The 18,315-nt window shown below is 44.9% G+C and overlaps 1 protein-coding gene across 1 annotated transcript in view; it reads left to right on the forward strand.

Moving 5' to 3' along the window:
- Positions 1 to 3,858: 3,858 nt before the first annotated feature.
- The window catches only part of CUL5 (cullin 5), a gene marked incomplete at its 5' end in the record, with an annotated part of 134,149 nt that continues 119,692 nt past the window's right edge, over positions 3,859 to 18,315 (forward strand). The window contains 1 exon segment of the mRNA NM_001082355.1: positions 3,859 to 4,266. Coding sequence (NP_001075824.1) covers positions 4,243 to 4,266 — 24 coding nt within the window.

The raw sequence follows: 18,315 nt of genomic DNA on the forward strand, positions 1-18,315 counted from the left end.
TCACCTCCCCTCCTCCAGGCATCCTCTGATTCAGGCCTCACTTGGTGAACTTGGAAGTGCATGCAGCCATGGGCAAGGGAGTCCTCCAAACGCGGTAGTCACAGCGGCCCAAGCCAACACGTAAGGTCCAGGGGCTGGGCTCACAGGCGACACAGAGAAGGCAGCTACCTCGGAGACAATGTGTGGCCCTGCCTCGCCCAGCCAGGAAGCACCTTCAGGCTTAGGAATAAGGATGGAAATTGATACAGGCTACGATTAGATCTCAGTTGAGGTCAGGCTTGGTTGAGTTTAGAGCTGGCTCCCTTGGGTCTTCTTGGTGCCAGGGAATGCTGAAGGCTTTTGAGGCAGATTCTGTTTTCCCTCTGGGTGGGGGCACTCAGGGGTCTTGGAGGCCCAGTTGCTATCTTGCTCCACTTCTGGGTTCTGCTCCCTTCTTACCTCTCTCAGTCCTGTAAACTCTTAGTGCCCCGTTTAGTTTTTCACCAATTCTCTAAGCACTATGCAAGGATAGTTTCTTAAAATTTTACGTGCTTTTTGTATGTCCAAAAACCTTTTGTTTCTGCCTCTTACAAATCAAAAGCTTTGACTTTATAGCTATTGTGTTTTAAATAGACTTCAAAGCCTATTCTGGAAGTAATAATTGCAAACATCCTGGAGGCACGGATGCATTAGGGCCTTCCAGTAATTGTGAAGGGTTTCTATAAGAAAGTGTGTGGGATGGAGGTGGCGGTGGCATTGCAGTGCAGGTTTAGCTGTTGCTTGGGACAACCAACATACCCCATCAGAGTGCCTGAACCGAGTCCCAGCTGTCTGTTACTGTTCCTGGGAGGCAGCAGATGATGGCCCCTATACGTGGGTTCCTTCCACCCACATGGGAGACCCAGATGGATTTCCTGGTTCCTGTCTTTGGCCTGCCCCGGCCCATCCTAGCCCTGGTTATTGTGGACATTTGGGGAGCAAACCAGTGGATGGGAACTCTAGGAAGGAAGGGAGTGAGGAAGGGGTGGAAGGAGGGGAAAGAAGGCAGGCAGGCAGGCAGGCAGCTGCGATGGCTCAAGTAATGGGGTTCCTGCCATCCAAGTGGGAGACCTAGACTGAGTTCCTGGTTCCTGGCTTTGGCCCCAGCTCAGCCTCAATTGTTGTGGGCATTTGGGGAATGCTGGTAGTACTCTCTCTCTCTCTCTTTCCCACTCTGCCTCTCAAATAACTTTTTAAGTGTGCAAAAAATAAGTATAAACTACCTTGTCAGTAATTTATATTATACCGGTGAGCAAGAAAAAAGATGTTGAAGAGTGTCCTTTGTGTGGAAAGAAAAATAGATACACAAGTGCTTACGTAGACACAGAATGCCCTAGGCAAGAGGCTCGCAACTGTGGCCATCTCAGGGAAGGAAGCATAAATACCTAGGGGACTGTGAGGGAAGGGAGGCCTATTTGTTTATTTTTTTTAATTTTCCCTTAACATTTAATTATGAAAATTTTCGAACATATAGACAAGCTGAAAGAATTATACACAGAGGGCTGGCACCGCGGCTCAATAGGCTAATCCTCCGCCTGCGGCGCCAGCACCCTGGGTTCTAGTCCCGGTCGGGGTACCGGATTCTGTCCCGGTTGCTTCTCTTCCAGTCCAGCTCTCTGCTGTGGCCCGGGAAGGCAGTGGAGGATGGCCCAAGTGCTTGGGCCCTGCACCCCATGGGAGACCAGGAGAAGCACCTGGCTCCTGCCTTCAGATCAGTGCAGTGTGCCGGCCGCAGTGCACCAGCCGTAGCGGCCATTGGAGGGTGAACCAACGGCAAAGGAAGACCTTTCTCCCTGTCTCTCTCTCTCACTGTCCACTCTGCCTGTCAAAAAAAAAAAAAAAAAAAAAAAAGAAATATACACAGGGACACTAGTATCATCAATAGTTTGTAGTTTATCAGTCCTTCTACCCATCCATCAATCTGTCTTATTTTTTGACGCATTTCAAATTAAATTAGAACTTCACATATCCCTAAATTCTTCTGTATGAAGATCATAAACGAAATTTCAACTTTTGTTTACTCTTTCTGTATTTTGAATGACATGCATACATCTTCAGGGTACACTAGCTGAGTTTTGGTAAATGTATACAGTTGAGTAACCCAAATCCTTATAATACTGGATAGAACCTTACATCATCTCAGAAAGTAGGAGGACTGCTTTTTACTGTGTTCCCTTCAGCATCTTCTGAGTTTTGTACTATAAGGTTGTGGCATTTTAAAACAAATATTTAGGCATTTAAAATGTTTAAGCATTTTTACAATGATGGGCCATCAAATCTAAATCAGATGAGAAAGAGGGGCAGGCATTGGGTGCAGCAGTTAAGACCCCGAGTTAGTGCACCTGCAGCCTGCATTGGAATTCCTGGCTTTGAGTCCCAGCTCTGCTCCTCTCCTTTCCAGCTTCCTGCCAATTGCACCCTGGGAAGTGGCAGGTAGTGGCGTAAGTACCTGGGTCCCTGCTGCCACAGGGAAGCTCTGGACTGAGTGCTGCTGGACTCCTTGCTTTAGCCTGGCCCAGTTGTGGGCATTTGAGGAGTGAACCCAGTGGATGAAAGCTCTGTCTGCCTCTCTGTCTCTTTCAGCTTTTCAAATAAATAAAAAACTGATAACTGAAAGTAGTCACAAGTTTCATCCACACATTTCCATTCATAAGGAGTGAGTGGCATGGCTGATTAGGATGTTAGTCCCACTACCCATCACATGCTCTCAACTGTCCACTGTATTTTTCTTTTGCAGTACTTATCACAATTCTAAGTAACTTGATTTATGTAACTCTGTTTGGCTCCCTTATTTGACCCTAAACTCCAAGAGGCAAGTGTCTTTGCTTTTATTTAATCCTGTATTTCCTGTACCTACTACATATAGGTGCTCAAAAAATATTAACTACTTAGTTTTATTCTTTAAGTGAGGTTATTTCTCTGCTTTATTTTACTGCAGCATTTTTTTAAAAAAGATTTATTTATTTGAAAGGCAGAGTTACAGAGATGCAGAGGCAGAGAAAGAGAGGTCTTCCATCCACGGGTTCACTCCCGACGTGGCCACAGTGACTGGAGCTGGGCTGAAGCCAGGAGCCAGGAGCTTCTCCCAGGTCTCTCACGTGGGTGCAGGGGCCCAAGGACTTGGACCATCGTCTACTGCTTTCCCAGGCCATAGCAGAGCTGGATAGGAAGTGGAGCAGCCGGGACTAGAACCGTCATCCATAGGGGATGCTGGCACTGCAGGGGCTTTACCTGCTAAGCCACAGTGCTGGCCCAGCATTCTTATCTATTTCTATATGAGTGCACTAATGAATGGTTTGTAAATATGCATAATACAATGCTATGTCTTTCATAGGTTCTACATATAAATTCTATTCTCTTAACTAGTGGTTTGTGACCCGAAGGATGAAACTTGGGGGCTTATTGTTTAGGATCTTCTGGAACCACATGCCTTTAGGATATCCAAGATTACCACTCTTTCAACAATCTTTTTAAAGAATATCTAAGTGCCAGGCACTCTTGCAGATAAATTTTAACAGCCAACACATTTGTGCATTCATTCACTCCTCAAGTATTGACGGGGCGCCTCCTCTGTGCCAGTTCTTGGGGGAGACAGCTGTTCCAGCATTTTGGGATCACGTGTCTTCCGACAGCGAGCCCGCGATTGGCACGCGCGGGTGCTGGACTTGAAAGGCGAGGGGAAACGTCGGGTCCCGCCAGCAGAGGGCGCGCTCCCGCCCTCGCCGCGGCCTGGGGACCCGCCGAGACTTCCAGGCTCCCTCGCTCGCTCCCGAGCGCGCCCCCGCCCGCCGCGTCACGTGACGCGGCCGCGGAACCTGAGCTGCCGGGCCTAAGCCGAGCTAAATTCGTTGCCGGTGGCCGCTGCGGGTGCAACCGCAAAGGCTGATCCGCGAGGAGCTGGGGAGGCTCGTAGAGCCGATGCTTCCTCTTCCACGTCAGGTCGGCTCCCATTATCTTCTCACCGTTCGTCGGTCCCGTCTCCCTGAGCATTTGCATGAGCTCTTTGGCGTGGGGGAGCTCCGGTGACCATGTAGGGGGAACAGAGAGAGGAAGCTCCGGGTGCCTGGGACGAGGTCAGCGCCGTCTACACGCCGCCCCCCACCCCCCTCCCGTGCGGGCCGCTGGGCCCGTGGGCCCCGGCGGGAACTCCGGCCTCCAGTTGTGGCCTGGCCGGGAGCGCCACGAATTCTCGCGTCGTCTCGCGAGAATCTAAGTTGAAGGAACATGGCGACGTCTAATCTGTTAAAGGTAAGACCCTCACTCCGGGCTGGGTTTTCCTCCGTGACCGTCTGCGGCAGCTCCTGGGGAAAGGCTCGGGTCAGGTTCCGAGGTGAAATGTGGGACTGTTAACGGGGCTGGCCGCCGGAAGGGAAGCTGCGGCCGAGGACCGGAACGCGGGTCCCTGGCCTTAGGGTCGAGAGGCTGTGGTCGTCCCTCCCGCCGGCCGAGGGCGGGCGGCCAGCGATGCTTTCCAGGGACCGGCGACGGTCGTGGTGTGCCCTGGCCCGCTGGGCCGTTCTCACTTGGAGGGTCTCGGTTTCTTCTGCAGCAAGTCCAAGACGTCTACACGGAAAATCCGAGGAAATGCTGCCTTAACAGGTTTCAGTGACGACCCCCAGCGCCTCAGTTTCTGTTCTCGTTCTGCCTGCTCGAAATTCCCGGACAGCAATGCCTGCCTCTCTGTATGCTGCACCTTCCCTCCTGGTCCCCTGTTCCTGAGTTCCTATTTTCCCATTTTGTCCTAGGAAACTTCTTCCCATCTCATCCCCACCCCCGATACAGGACACAACCAGATGCCAACTGCTAAGTGTAGGGCATAGGAGAGTTACCCTCTGAGAGAAGACTTAAGGGAGATCTAGGCCCAGTGGGGCGATTTCTCTCCATCAGCGTTTTGAAAAAATGGTTGTGTTTATAGTACGGATCTTTTGCCTTAAAAGTACTGACTCAAATAGGGGTTAGGGCGGTAATTAGCTCAGGAAGTAAATACAAAGGGTGGACCATCCCTCCTGTAGACCCGACATGCCTTCTGGCAGTGTGGGTGGAAATAACAGAAAATAATCGAATAGAAAATGTGTTAAAAAGGTGTTGAAGCCTCACTGTCCTGGCTGCTTTACCCACATTAGCTCCCAGTAGATTGGATTGTCTTAAAAATGAAGACCAGATTTTGCTAAGAGGCAATATATCAACTTTTAAAAAGGGCGGTGAGGAGTTTAGAACTAGACGCTGAATTTCGTCCGCTTACAAGCTGTATCACAATGAGCAAGTTTCTGAACCTCTCTGTGTCCAGATTTCCCCATCAGTAAAAGGGAGTTATTAATAGCACCTGTCGGTGGGCGCCGTGGCTTACTAGGCTAATCCTCCGCCTTTGGCGCCGGCATACCGGGTTCTAGTCCCGGTCAGGGCGCCGGATTCTGTCCCGGTTGCCCCTCTTCCAGGCCAGCTCTCTGCTGTGGCCAGGGAGTGCAGTGGAGGATGGCCCAAGTGCTTGGGCCCTGCACCCCATGGGAGACCAGGATAAGTATCTGGCTCCTGCCAGCGGATCAGCGTGGGGCGGCGGCCATTGGAGGGTGAACCAACGGCAAAGGAAGACCTTTCTCTCTCTCTCTCTCACTGTCCACTCTGCCTGTCAAAAAAAAAAAAAAAAAAAAAAGCACCTGTCTTGCAGAAGATTAAATGAGTTAGTATTCAGATGTTTATAACTGCCATGTGGTAAAGTAAGTGACTAGAACTATCGCTCGTTTTTTTAAGGAACACACTCTATTCTAGTATTTGGTTTATAATAGTATAGCAAAGTTTTAATAGATTAGATCAGAAAGACAATTTGTTGAACTTGTAAAGACTGTTAATGCATCCCTGTGTTTATATAAGCAGTATCTTCTGTTATTGATTTCATTAAGGAATAATTGAATTCCTGATTCTTTGTGAATTTTTGATTTGTTATTACCTGGATATAGGACAAGATCTTTTTCCCTCCATCAAAACTTATTCTCATTAAAGAGTAAGTCAGTATTTCTACTTCATATAAATCCTGACAAAGGATTATTTGGAGGAGATACAAATCTAAGACAGCATCAGTCATGCTACATAAGTACTTACCTTGTAGAGATTCTGAATCGCTACAGTACATAACTATGGAATGAAAAAACTGCTTGAATGTATGAAAATCGGGTACTTAGGGCAGAAGTTAAAGCACCAAATCAAACTTTTATATATAAAAAGAAGATAGTGACACTTTGGAAAACACTAGTAAGTGACTCAGTCACTCTAGTGAATGCAAAGACAGATTCCAAAGATACATTTGAAAATATCAGTAAAAATTTTATGAGATGTTGGCTATGTGAAAAGGCAGAGTTTCTAAGTGAATAATATATTATGTGATTTTAATTATATATAACTAATACAGTGGGAATTACATGCAGACATTTGATTCTCACATCTACATCACCAAAGTTTCCTTTTTCAAGTTGGCCAGAAAATCTTTTCCACCCATAACCAAAGATGGAAGGTCAGGATGGAGATTGTCTTATATTCATACATTAAAAAGTAGTCATAAAATGGTAAGACTGAAATTCGTCTTCATGGAGAAATGTAGTGAGATCCTCTCAGGTTAGATCTATAACATAATTTATAGGATCATTTAAATGTAAGGCTGTATCCATAGGCCTGGTTTTCAGTCCCTGCTCTGCTCCTGACTCTAGCTTCCTGTTAAGGAATATGTACTCTGTGGGGCATCAGATAATGACTGAAGTGGTTGGGTCCTTGTCACTCACACAGGATACCTGGATTGAGCTCTTGATACCTGGCTTTGTCCTGACCATGCCCTGGCTGTTGTCAGCATTTGGGGAGTGAATCAGCAGCTGTGAGATCTTTTTTTCTGGATCTTTCTTTGAAAATAAAAATTTTAAAAAACCCCACCAACTTTTTCATGTATATATATACACACACATATATATATCCATTTGACTAATTATATTCTCTGTTTAAGAGTGGACTGTCACTGGTCTTGAAAATCTTTTGGGTATACATTTGTATAGTATATTTTGACATGTATAAGTATCAACCACTTATAGGATTTGTATCTCCAAAAACCTTTCCAAATTACCACTTTATTTTTGTTGTTTACAAAGTGTGCCTATAGAACATTTGTGAGAATCTGGTATTGTAATTCTGTCTTCTGTTTTAGATTTTTTTAAAAGATTTGCTTATTTTATACAAAAGGCAGAGTTACAGAGAGAGGGAGAGACAGAGACATCTTCCATCCATTGGTTCACCCCCCAAATGACTGTGACAGCTGGAACTGGGTCAGGTGGAAGCCAGGAGCCAGGAGCTTTTTCTGGGTCTTTACCTTGTTGGGCCATCCTCTGCTGCTTTCCCAGGCACTTTAGCAGGGAGCTGGATTGGAAGTGGAGCAGCTGGGACTTGAACCAGCACATATATGGGATGCAGGCACCCCAGGCAGAGGCTTAACCTTCTATGCCACAGGACCAGGCCTACTTTTTTTTTTCTTTTTTTTTTTTTTAAAGATTTATTTGAAAGGCAGAATTAGAGAGAGGGAGGGACAAAGAAGATCTTCCATCCTCTGGTTCTCTCCTGAGATGGCTCCAATGGCCAGGGCTGGGCCAGGCTACAGCCAGAAGCCAGGAGCTTTATCCAGGTCTCCTACGAGGGAGCAGGGGCCCAAGCACTTGAGTCATCCTCTGCTACTTTCCTAGACACATTAGCAAGAAGCTGGGGCTGGAACTGGTGGAGGTAAGGGATATTGGGACAGCAGGTGGCAGCTTAATCTGCCCACAGTGCCACCCTTTAGGTTACTTCTAATATATAATTCTTGTTCCTTTTGTTTTATGTTATCTGGGTCCTCATTGCTCATTTTCTTCATTTCCACTTGATTACCTATTTCAAGCAACATTATTCAAACTTTTCCCCCTCCTCTCTTGGTCTCGCCTCTCTTAATTCATAGCACGTTATTTTACCCAGCTGTTTGGCATGCCCTTAACTTTTTTGGTCAATACCACAGATTTTTCTATATCTCTCTAGCCTCTTTTTCTAGCCTCCTCTTTTTTAAAAAAAAAAAAAAAGATTTATTTATTTATTTATTTATTTGAAATTCAGAGTTAGAGAGGAGAGGCAGAGAGAGAGGTCTTCCATCTGATGGTTCACTGCCCAGATGGCCCCAGCAGCCAGAACTGCACCAATCTGAAGCCAGGAGCTTCTTCCAGGTCTCCCACGTGGGTGCAGAGGCCCAAGGACTTGGGCCATCTTCTGCTGCTTTCCCAGGCCATACCAGAGAGCTGGATCAGAAGAGGAGCAGCCGGGACTAGAACTGGCACCCATTTGGGATGCCGGCGCTTCAGGCCAGGGTGTTAACCTGTTGTGCCACAGCGCTGGCCCCTAGCTGCCTCTTTTTTCAAGCGAGCTTTTTTTTTTTTAATTATTATCCTTATTGTAGAGAGAGACAAAGCTCCCATCCACTCACTCCTCAAATGCCCTCAACTGCTAGAAAGGCCAAGCCAAAACCAGGAGCCAGAAACTCATTCTGGGTCTCCCATGTGGGTGGCAGAGATCCAACTACTTGAGCCATCACCTGCTGCTTCTCAGGTTGTGCAGTATCAGGAAGCTGGAATCAGGAGTGTAGTTGGTACTCAAACTCAGGCACTCCTGTATGGGATGTGTGTATCTTGAGGGGTAGGCCAAAAGACTGCCTCCTCAGAGAGAGATATCTTCAACCCCATAGTTCCCTTCCCAAATACCTGCAACAGCTGGGGCTAGGCTGGGCCCAAGCCAGCACTCCATCCAGGTCGCATGCGGGGGGGGCAGGGGCACAGTTACTTGAGCCATCATCTGCTGCCTTCCAGGGTGTGGATTAGCAAAAAGGTAGACTAGGAGTGGAGTAGCCAGGAATCTAACCAGGCACTCCCTTATGGGATGTGGGCATCCCAAGTGCCAACTGCTGCACCAAACACCTGCTCCCAGAGCCAGCTCTTAACTTGGCTCCTTTTACCTGTTCTTTTTTTTTTTTTTTTTTTGACAGGCAGAGTGGACAGTAAGAGAGACAGGGAGAAAGTTCTTCCTTTGCCGTTGGTTCACCCTCCAATGGCTGCCGCGGCTGGTGCTGGCGCGCTGCGGCCAGTGCACCGCGCTGATCCGAAGCCAGGAGCCAGGTGCTTCTCCTGGTCTCCCATGTGGGTGCAGGGCCCAAGGACCTGTGCCATCTTCCACTGCCTTCCCGGGCCACAGCAGAGAGCTGGCCTGGAAGAGGGGCAACCGGGACAGAATCCGGCGCCCCGACCGGGACTAGAACCCCGGGGTACCAGCGCCGCAGGTGGAGGATTAGCCTATTGAGCCGCGACGCTGGCCTCCTTTTACCTGTTCTTGTTTAGCCCTCATTTCCCCCCAGGACTTGGTGGCTAGTTCCTGCTCCCTTCTTCTCACTTGTATAATTATAAGAAAGTTCATGCGTCTCCTCATAGAAATTTAACCTGTACTGTGTTTCTGACTCAAACTTTTGCCCTTTTCTGTCTTTATTGACTCACATTTTTTGGAAAAGCAGCTCCCACCTGCTCCCTTTATAATATTTCATTCTTTTCCTTGACTGGGATAAGGCTCACCACCCCCTCCAATTATATGGAAACTGTCAGTCTTAAGAGTGCTAGCAACCTGATTTTTCTCTGGTAACATTTATCCTCTCTTCTGATACAGCTGCTTGCTTCTCTTTCCTTGGTCTACTGTCTCTGAAATCACTGTTGTTTTTCATTGACCTTCCCCCCTCCTTCCAGTATAATTATTCCTTAGGATTTAATCTTCAGTTCTTTTCCATCTTTGTATTTTTTTTTTCTGGGACAAGTTTTAACTCCCGTGATTTCACTATTTTTATCTTAGTTCTGATCTGATCTGATCTCTAGACCAAAACACAGTTCTGACCATCTCACTCTCCTTGATACCTTTGATGGTTCCAATTCTGTGACGTCTTTCCAGCTTGATGTTCATTCCTTAATAGCTAGTGCATGCTTCTTTCCTCTTTCCTTCCCCCCTCCTCTCTCCCTCCCTGCCTGGTTACTTGTTGGTTTGCTAGCTTGCCAAAGATCTTCTCCCCAAGAACTGTCACTTTCTCTTAATGACATCTAGAGAGAGACACAAGGGATTAATGGTATACAACCAACCCACAAGAGAATCCAAGCTTTAAACTGAAATATGAAGTGCACTTTTTCTAGTGGAAGCCTTTTTATCCTTTGAGAAGAAAGCAAATGGAAAGATAAAGCAGTAATTCAAAGTAGCTATAGAATTTGTTATTAGAAGAGTTTAATTTATTAGACACCTGTATGTGTGAAACACCATGAAGAATACAAAGGTACATTAAGGCAGGTTCCGTGCTCTTTGAGTATTCACCATATACAAAAGGAGACGAAAAGGCACTAATGGTTTACTATCAGGTAGAAATATGAGATGTGTGAACAACTGCTCTGTGGTCCTTCACTGATTGGGGAAATAATTTCAGGTAGTTTGGTCCAAGAAAGTTTTTTTGGAGAAAGCATTAGAGCTACATTTTGAAGAATGGGTAGACTTTTTTTTTTTTTTAAGATTTATTTGTTTATTTGAGAGGCAGAGTTGCAAAGAGAGGGAGAGACTGAGAGATCTTCCATCTATTGGTTCACTCTCCAAAAGGCCACAATGGCCAGAGCTGGACCAGTTCAAAGCCAGGAGCTCTTCTGGGTCTCCCATGTAGTTGCAGCGGCCCAACCACTTGAGTCATCTTCCACTGCTTTCTCAGGTGCACTAGTAGGGAGCTGAATCAGAAGTGGAGCAGCTGGGACTCAAACGGGTACCCATATGAGATACCAGCACCACAGGCAGAGGTTTAACCTAGTATGCCACAGTGCTGGCCTGTGGGTAGACTTTTTGTAGGTGGTGATTTGGAGCAAGTTTGGTAGGAGTAGAAACTGGATCAGTTTGGATGTGGTATAAGTAGGATTGCATGCTGTGCTACATTCTATCTGGACGGTGCTCCCTGGAGTTGTAGAATAGAGCCTAGAATACAGGGAAATAGGATATAGGAATACAAAGTTGTGAAGAGCCTTCAGTGCTTGGCAAGAGGGTTTGAAATAAAGTTCCAGTGATAATGGTGATGACTGTTTGGGAACAAAGTGAGATATTGTTAAGCCTTCAACCTATTTTTGGCTCTTTACACATAAAATAGAATAATTTTATATGTTTCAGAATCCTATTTGTGGGGTGACTTTGGATAAGTGACGTTGGTGCTGATACCATAGTTATTGAAACCATAACAAGGGTTACTAAGTCTGTGGAAAATAAATTTGTTCATTGAATAAGAACTTAGCATTTTCTAATTCTAACTAGGTAATGTTGAACTAGGCAAGTAAACTCCTGCATTTGTATAACTTAAATTTTTCTGGGGAAGAGAGGCCATGAACATAAAAGCAGGGGCAGGCGTTTGTGGCAGCAGTTAAGTCACAGGTTGGGACTCTCACATCCTATATCAGCTTCCTGCTGGTGTGTACCCTGGGAGGCAGCAAATAATGGCTTACGTACTTGAGTCCTTGCCACCTATGTGGGAGAGCCATATGGAGTTCTGGCCCCTGACTTCTGGCCTTTTTGCTTGTTGGAGGCATTTGGGAAGTGAATGGGGGTCGGAGGTCAGGGTAGAAGACCTCCCTCCATTTTGCCTCTCTGTCTTTATGCTGAAGTCAGACAGTGATAATAACAATCAGGGTAAAGGATAGAGTAATATGTATTATTTACATTTTCTTTCTGATTTTTTTTATTGGGTTTATGGAAATTCCTTTTCTGAAGTAAGCATACAAGAGGAACATGAGCCATAGAGCCTCCTTCCCTCACACCACTGAACTTTCTAGTTCTGGTTGCAATTGACACTGAGGAGAAAACAAAATAAGGGGAATTTTTGTTGGCTATAGGTAGGAGTGGGAATGGAAATAGTGCTTTAAATCAGTGTCTCTGAAACTGTGTGATAAATGTAAATGGGAGACTCATGTTCCGTGAAAATAATCAATTACTATAATTTGGAGGTGATTTTTTTTAAAAGGTTTGTTTATTTGAAAGGCAGAATTACAGAGAGGCCGGGGCAGAGAGAGGAAGAGAGGTCATCCATTTCGTGGTTCACTCCCCAAATGACTGCAATGGCCAGAGCTGAGCAGATGCGAAGCCAGGAGCTTCTTCCCGGTTTCCCACATGGGTGCTGGGGCCCAAGCACTTGGGCCATCCTCTGCTACTTTCCCTGGCTGTAGCAGAGAGCTGGATCGGAAGCAGAGCAGCTGGGAGGGACTCCAGCACTGCAGGTGGTGGCTTTACCCAGTACCTTACAGTGCCAGTGCCAGCCTCTGGAGGTGATAGGTTAATTAAAGCTACTAAAAGTTTCGGGTCCGGCGCTGTGGCGCAGTGGGTTAAAGCCCTGGCCAGAAGCGCCGGCATCCCATATGGGCACTGGTTCTAGTCCTGGCTACTCCTATTCCCATCCAGCTCTCTGCTATGGCCTGGGAAAGCAGTAGAAGGTGGCCCAAATCCTTGGGCCCCTGCACCCACATGGGAGACCCAGAGGAAGCTCCTGGCTCCTGGCTTCGGATCGGCGCAGCTCCGGCCGTTGTGGCCAATTGGGGAGTGAACCATTGGATGGAAGACCTCTCTCTCTCTCTCTTTCAAATAAATAAATTAAAAAAAAAATTGTCTCTCCCTCTCTGAAACTCTTACTTTCAAATAAATAAATCTTTGTTTAAAAAGCTACTAAAAGGATGTGACAGTTTATTCTGAGAATAAACTTTAAGAGATCTCTTATCAGTGGACTGGAGGAGGGGAGTTTTAGACTGCTGGGAGGTATCAGGATGACAGTAAACATGTATTCTTACTAGATTTCGGTTCTGGGTCATGGTGGTAAAACCCAGTTGTATCACTAAAAGCCATCTGGCTATTGCCTTGGTGTAGTAGTTCAAGAAAATAGGTGCCTTGATGTACTCTGTAAACAAAGCAAAGTACAGTTTATGTTAAAGCATTAGTCAAATACATGGAATACATACAAGTATTATCAAGGGTAATTGATCTGTATAACTGGAGTTTGTTCATTCCATAAATATCTGAGCATCTACTCCATGCTGGTTACTATTTTAAGTGTCAGTGATAAAGTAGGGAATGTGAAAGACAAAGGTCCTTAGTCTTTGGAACTTATATTGTCATGGGTAAATATTAACACCAACGAAATAATATATTGCATAATTTTTGCTAGTAATGAGAGCTGTTATGAATATAGTGTTATTGGGAGTGTTCAGAAGGTGGAGATACTGTTATTATTTTTTATTACGCAAGTACTGTTTTCAACAATGTTCTGTTGAATTTTCTTTCCCTGCCAAATGATGGCATTTCAGATATATCCCACAACTCTCTGGTCTTTTAAAAGAGTCCAGTTTTGTCTGAATTGAAATTTCATTCTCATAGCCAATCAAAGCATTTCTTCTACCAGCTCAAGACACTGACTTTGAATATGCAGAGAGGAATGGAGGAAGGACATTTTAGCTTGTTTTAGCACGGCTTCTCTGAGATGATGTTGAACTGAGACCTGAATAATCTGCATTCTAAGGTATTATGATTTGGATGATAGTTTGGGTGTCCCTCAAAGGCCCATGTTTTGGGGGCTTGGTTACTGAAGTCACATTAGTGATTAATAGATTAATGTTAATGGTTAGTGGATTAAAGGCCAAGACTTGACCTAATTTTCTGGGAGGTGTTGCCAGTGCAGAGGTATTTTAGTTCCCTGAGGGCTTGCCCTTGGAAGGTAGTTCTCATGAAAGGATTTTTTTTTTTTAAAGATTTATTTTATTTGAAAGAGAGGAAGACAGAGAGAAGGTCTTCCATCCGCTGGTTCACTCCCCAGATGGCCGCAACAGGCGGAGCTGTGCCAATCCGAAGCCAGGAGCTAGGAGCTTCCTCTGGGTCTTCCACATAGGTGCAGGGGCCCAAGGACTTGGGACATCTTATGCTTTCCTAGGCCATAGCAAAGAGCTAGATTGGAAGAGGAGCAGCTAGGACTAGAACTGGTGCCCATATGGGATGCCGGCGCTTCAGGCCCGGGCTTTAACCCACTGCACCATAGTGCTGACCCCAAGAGGATTTGTTGTTGAGGCTGAATTCAGCCTAGCTTTTCACTCTGTTTCCTGGCTTGCCATGTGATAGTCCCTCTACCTAACTCCAGCCTCAGCAGACGCCTGAACTAATGGGACAGCCTGATCTTGGACAGTGAACTTCTAAAACTGAACTGAAATAAATCTCTTCCTTGCTATCAGGTGTTTTAGTTAAAGTAACAAATATATAAGGCAAAGATCTTGAGATACTGTGACCAGTTTGGTCTATTTTAGGAACATCTTTAAAAGGTTAGTGGCTGGAACCTAGTGAGAAATACCAATATTCAAATATGTACTGCAATTTTGTGGTTCTTTTGGTTAATGGGACTTGATAACTGTGATTTTAGAATCATGTAACTGAGAACACTAGTAGCTCAAGTGCTTGGGCCCCTGCCACTCACATGGGAGACCAGGATGGAGTTCCCTGGCTCCTGGCTTCAGCCTGACCCAGCTCTGGTTATTGAAGACATTGTGGAAGTGGACCAGCAGATGGTAAATCACTCTGTCTCTCAGTCTGTTTCTCTCTCTCCCTCTCTCTCTCTGTTTTGACCTTTCAAATAAATAAAAGTTTTTTTAAAAAGCAAACAAAGAATGTAGTTACTATTGCTATTCATCTTTTTAAAACTTCATGATGAAAAAAGTACAAGAAGAGTTAGGATAAAAGGAAAGGTTGAAGAAAAGGCAAAAAATAATAGCATTCAAAACTAGCAACTTTTAAAATCATCTGTGCCCTTTCTTCCCCATTATATATTTTTTTTTTGTTAATGTAAGGATTTGTTTGTTTGGTTTTGAAAGAGGGCAAGAGGGGAGAGAGGTGAGGAAGGAAGATGTCTTCCATGCTAGTTCACTCCCCAAATGGCTGCAACAGCCAAGGTCTCTCAAATAAACATTTTGAAACATTTTATAAGTCATTGAATTTCTAAATTTTCATTTACTTTTTAAAAAAATGTTTGTTTATTTACTTGAAAGGCAAAGTCACAGGGATAGATCTTCCATCTGCTGGTTCACTCACCCAGATGACCTCAACATCCAGGGCTGGGCCAGGCCGAAGCCAGAGCTTCTTCTTGATCTCTCATATGGGTAGGTGGCAGGCGCCCAACCACTTGGACCATGTTTGGCTGCTTTCCCAGGCCATTAGCAAGGAACTGCCTTAGAAGTAGAGCAATTGGGACACAAACCCGAATGGGATGCCAGTGTCACAGGCGTTAGCTTAACCTGCTATGCCACAACACTGGGCCTTTTGTGTGTGTGTGTACTTTCATGTGGTTGAACATTTTTATTTTTCAACATGATGCCAAATCCAGTCTTTGCACAAAAAATTATATATATGTATATTCTTTTTCTCAGGATTATAAAATGGAATTGCAATAGGTGACCTCATTGCTCAAAAAAGCACTCTTAAGCTTCCATAGGGGATGTGCAGATTTTTTTAAGTGATAATAAATTCTAGAAAAATCTGTATAGCATTCTTCATTCCTGGCCTGTAACACCTCCCTAAACCCCAAAGACATTTTGAAAAATTAAACTACTCTATTCTGTAATCCACTTTATTCCTAATGTGCATTTGTTGTTCTTTGAAACAACTGCCATAGCTACAGGTGAGAGAGACTAGCACGGTACTGGGAAATCTGTTTTAGAACGGATTCTTCTGTTAGGGAATGCTTTCTTGATAAAACTGAAGGTGTTTTATTTGGGTCTGGACAACCAACATGGTACATTAAGAGACCCTGTTTTCTATATACTGCTTAGAGCAGGGAAAGGTAACTAAACCTATATTCACTTTTTTTTTTCACCTTTTTTTTTTTTAAAGATTTATTTTTATTAATTTGAAAGAGTTACAGAGAGAGGTAGAGACAGAGAGAGAGAGGTCTTCCATCTACTAGTTCACTCCCTAAATGGCTGCAACGGCTGGAGCTGAGCTGATCTGGAGTCAGGAGCCAGGAGCTTCTTCTGGGTCTCCCAAACGGGTGCAGAGGCCCAAGGAGTTGGGCCATCTTCTACTGTCTTCCCAGGCCATAGCAGGGAGCTGGATTGGAAGAGGAGCAGCCGGGACTAGAACTGGTGCCCATATGGGATACTGGCATTTCAGGCCAGAGCTTTAACCCACTGCGCCACAGTGCCGGTCACTTTTACCTTTTTTAAAATAATGTGTTCCTCTTATCTCTCCTAATTGTGAGAAACTGACACTAATTTTCCATTTTCTAGAGACTTGAGGGGAAAACATTAAATAAAATGCAATTTAGTAGTATACTAACTTTTATTTAAAATAAAGAGAGGACACAGAAAAAGACTGGAAGGCCAAGAAGTATAGTTTCTACATTTGCTTAAGCACAAAACTGAGCTCATCTTCTACCAAAGTATCCAACTCCATTTCATTCTTCCCCTGACATTTCTTCTTGGGTTAGTAATTCCTCCATTCTTCACTCGAGTCAGAAGTCTTTGAGCCATCTTGTATTATCTATAGGCAGAAGAAGCATGAACACATCAGGAAAAAATGTGGATGGGATTATATTTCATATAATTTTCTAAAGAAGACTTTTGGACATTTGACCTATATGTGTTTTAGGATTTAGTACTGTTTATATTTTGAGTTATACTGAGGAGTAAAGATGGGAGGAGGAACTACCATCATTTGAGAGTTTAGGACTTTCCCATATTAAACCATTTTTAGTATTCTCTCATTCCTGCATTTAATTTTCACAAATCTTGTTATTGTGGCAGGAGAATTAGTAGTAGTTATAGTGAAAGTGCTGATGTTACAATGGTAGCCAACATTTACAGTGTTTATGCCACCCACTTTTCTAAACATTTTACATTTATTATTAAATCTTTTCAATAACCTTTTTTGTTTGTTTGTTTAAAGATTTTATTTATTTATTTATTTGAGAGGTAGAGTTACAGTGAAAGGGAGAAACAGAGAGAAAGGTCTTCTGTATGTCAGTTCACTCCCCAAATGGCCACAATGGCCGGAGTGGTGCCAATCTGAAGCCAGGAGCCAGGTGCTTCTTCCTGGTCTCCCACATGAGTGCAGGGGCCCAAGGACTTGGGCCATCTTCTACTGCTTTCCTAGGCCATAGCAGAGAGCTGGATTGGAAGAGGAGCAGCCGGGACTAGAACCAGTGCCCATGTGGGATGCCGGTGCTTCTGGCCAGGGCTTTAACCTGCTGTGCCACAATGCTGGCCCCACACATAGATACTTTATTAAATCTATTTTACATAGATGTAACTGAAGCACAGAGTTTAAGTAACTGCTCAGGATCACACAGCTGGTGACTGGTTGTCATTATTCTGTTCTTACAAAGTCTACTTCCTTTACATGTTATATACACCTTCCTTTCCGTTCCAGTGCCTTAGAGTTCCTCATACGGATGGTTGGAATAGCTTCCTGTTCAACTAACAGTTTTTCATTCAGTGCATTTATGGATGATCTTTCTCAAAGTTAAATGTAATCATGGCTTTATCTGCTATGTCATAGTAGTGCCAGCTCCTAAAGTTTACTTTAAAAAGGGCCATGCATGGGTCAGTGCTGTGGCGCATGGATTAAGCAGCTGCCTGTAGCACCAGCATTCCATATTGGTGTGGGTTCGAGTTCCAGCTGCTTCACTTCTGATCCAGCTCCCTGCTAATGCACCTGGAAAAGCAGCAGAAGATGGCCCAAGTACTTGGGCCTCTGCATCCACTTGGGTGACCTGGAAGAAACTCCTGGCTCCAGGCTTTGGATCAGCACAGCTCCAGCTTTTGCAGACATTTGGGGAGTGGACCAATGGGTGGAAGATTTTGCTCTCTTTCTTTCTGTAACTCAGCCTTTAAAATAAATCTTTTAAAAAATAAACTGTTGAAATAAGGTGAGTCAGCGCTGTGGTACACTGGGTTAAAGCCCCTGTCTGCAGTGCCAGCATCCCATATGGACACTGGTTCTAGTCCCAGCTGTTCTACTTCTGATCCAGGTCTCTGCTGTGGCATGGGAAAGCAGTGGGAGATGGCACAAGTCCTTGGGCCCCTGTACCCGCATGAGAGACCTGGAGGAGGCTCCTGGCTCCTGGCTTTGGGTCAGCGTAGCTCTGGCTGTTGTGGCTATCTGGGGAGTGAACCAATGGATGGAAGACCTCTCTCTCTCCTCTCTGCCTCTGCCTCTCTGTAACTCTGCCTTTCAAAT

This window comes from Oryctolagus cuniculus, chromosome 1 (genome assembly GCF_964237555.1).
Source record: "Oryctolagus cuniculus chromosome 1, mOryCun1.1, whole genome shotgun sequence".
NCBI lineage: Eukaryota > Metazoa > Chordata > Mammalia > Lagomorpha > Leporidae > Oryctolagus > Oryctolagus cuniculus.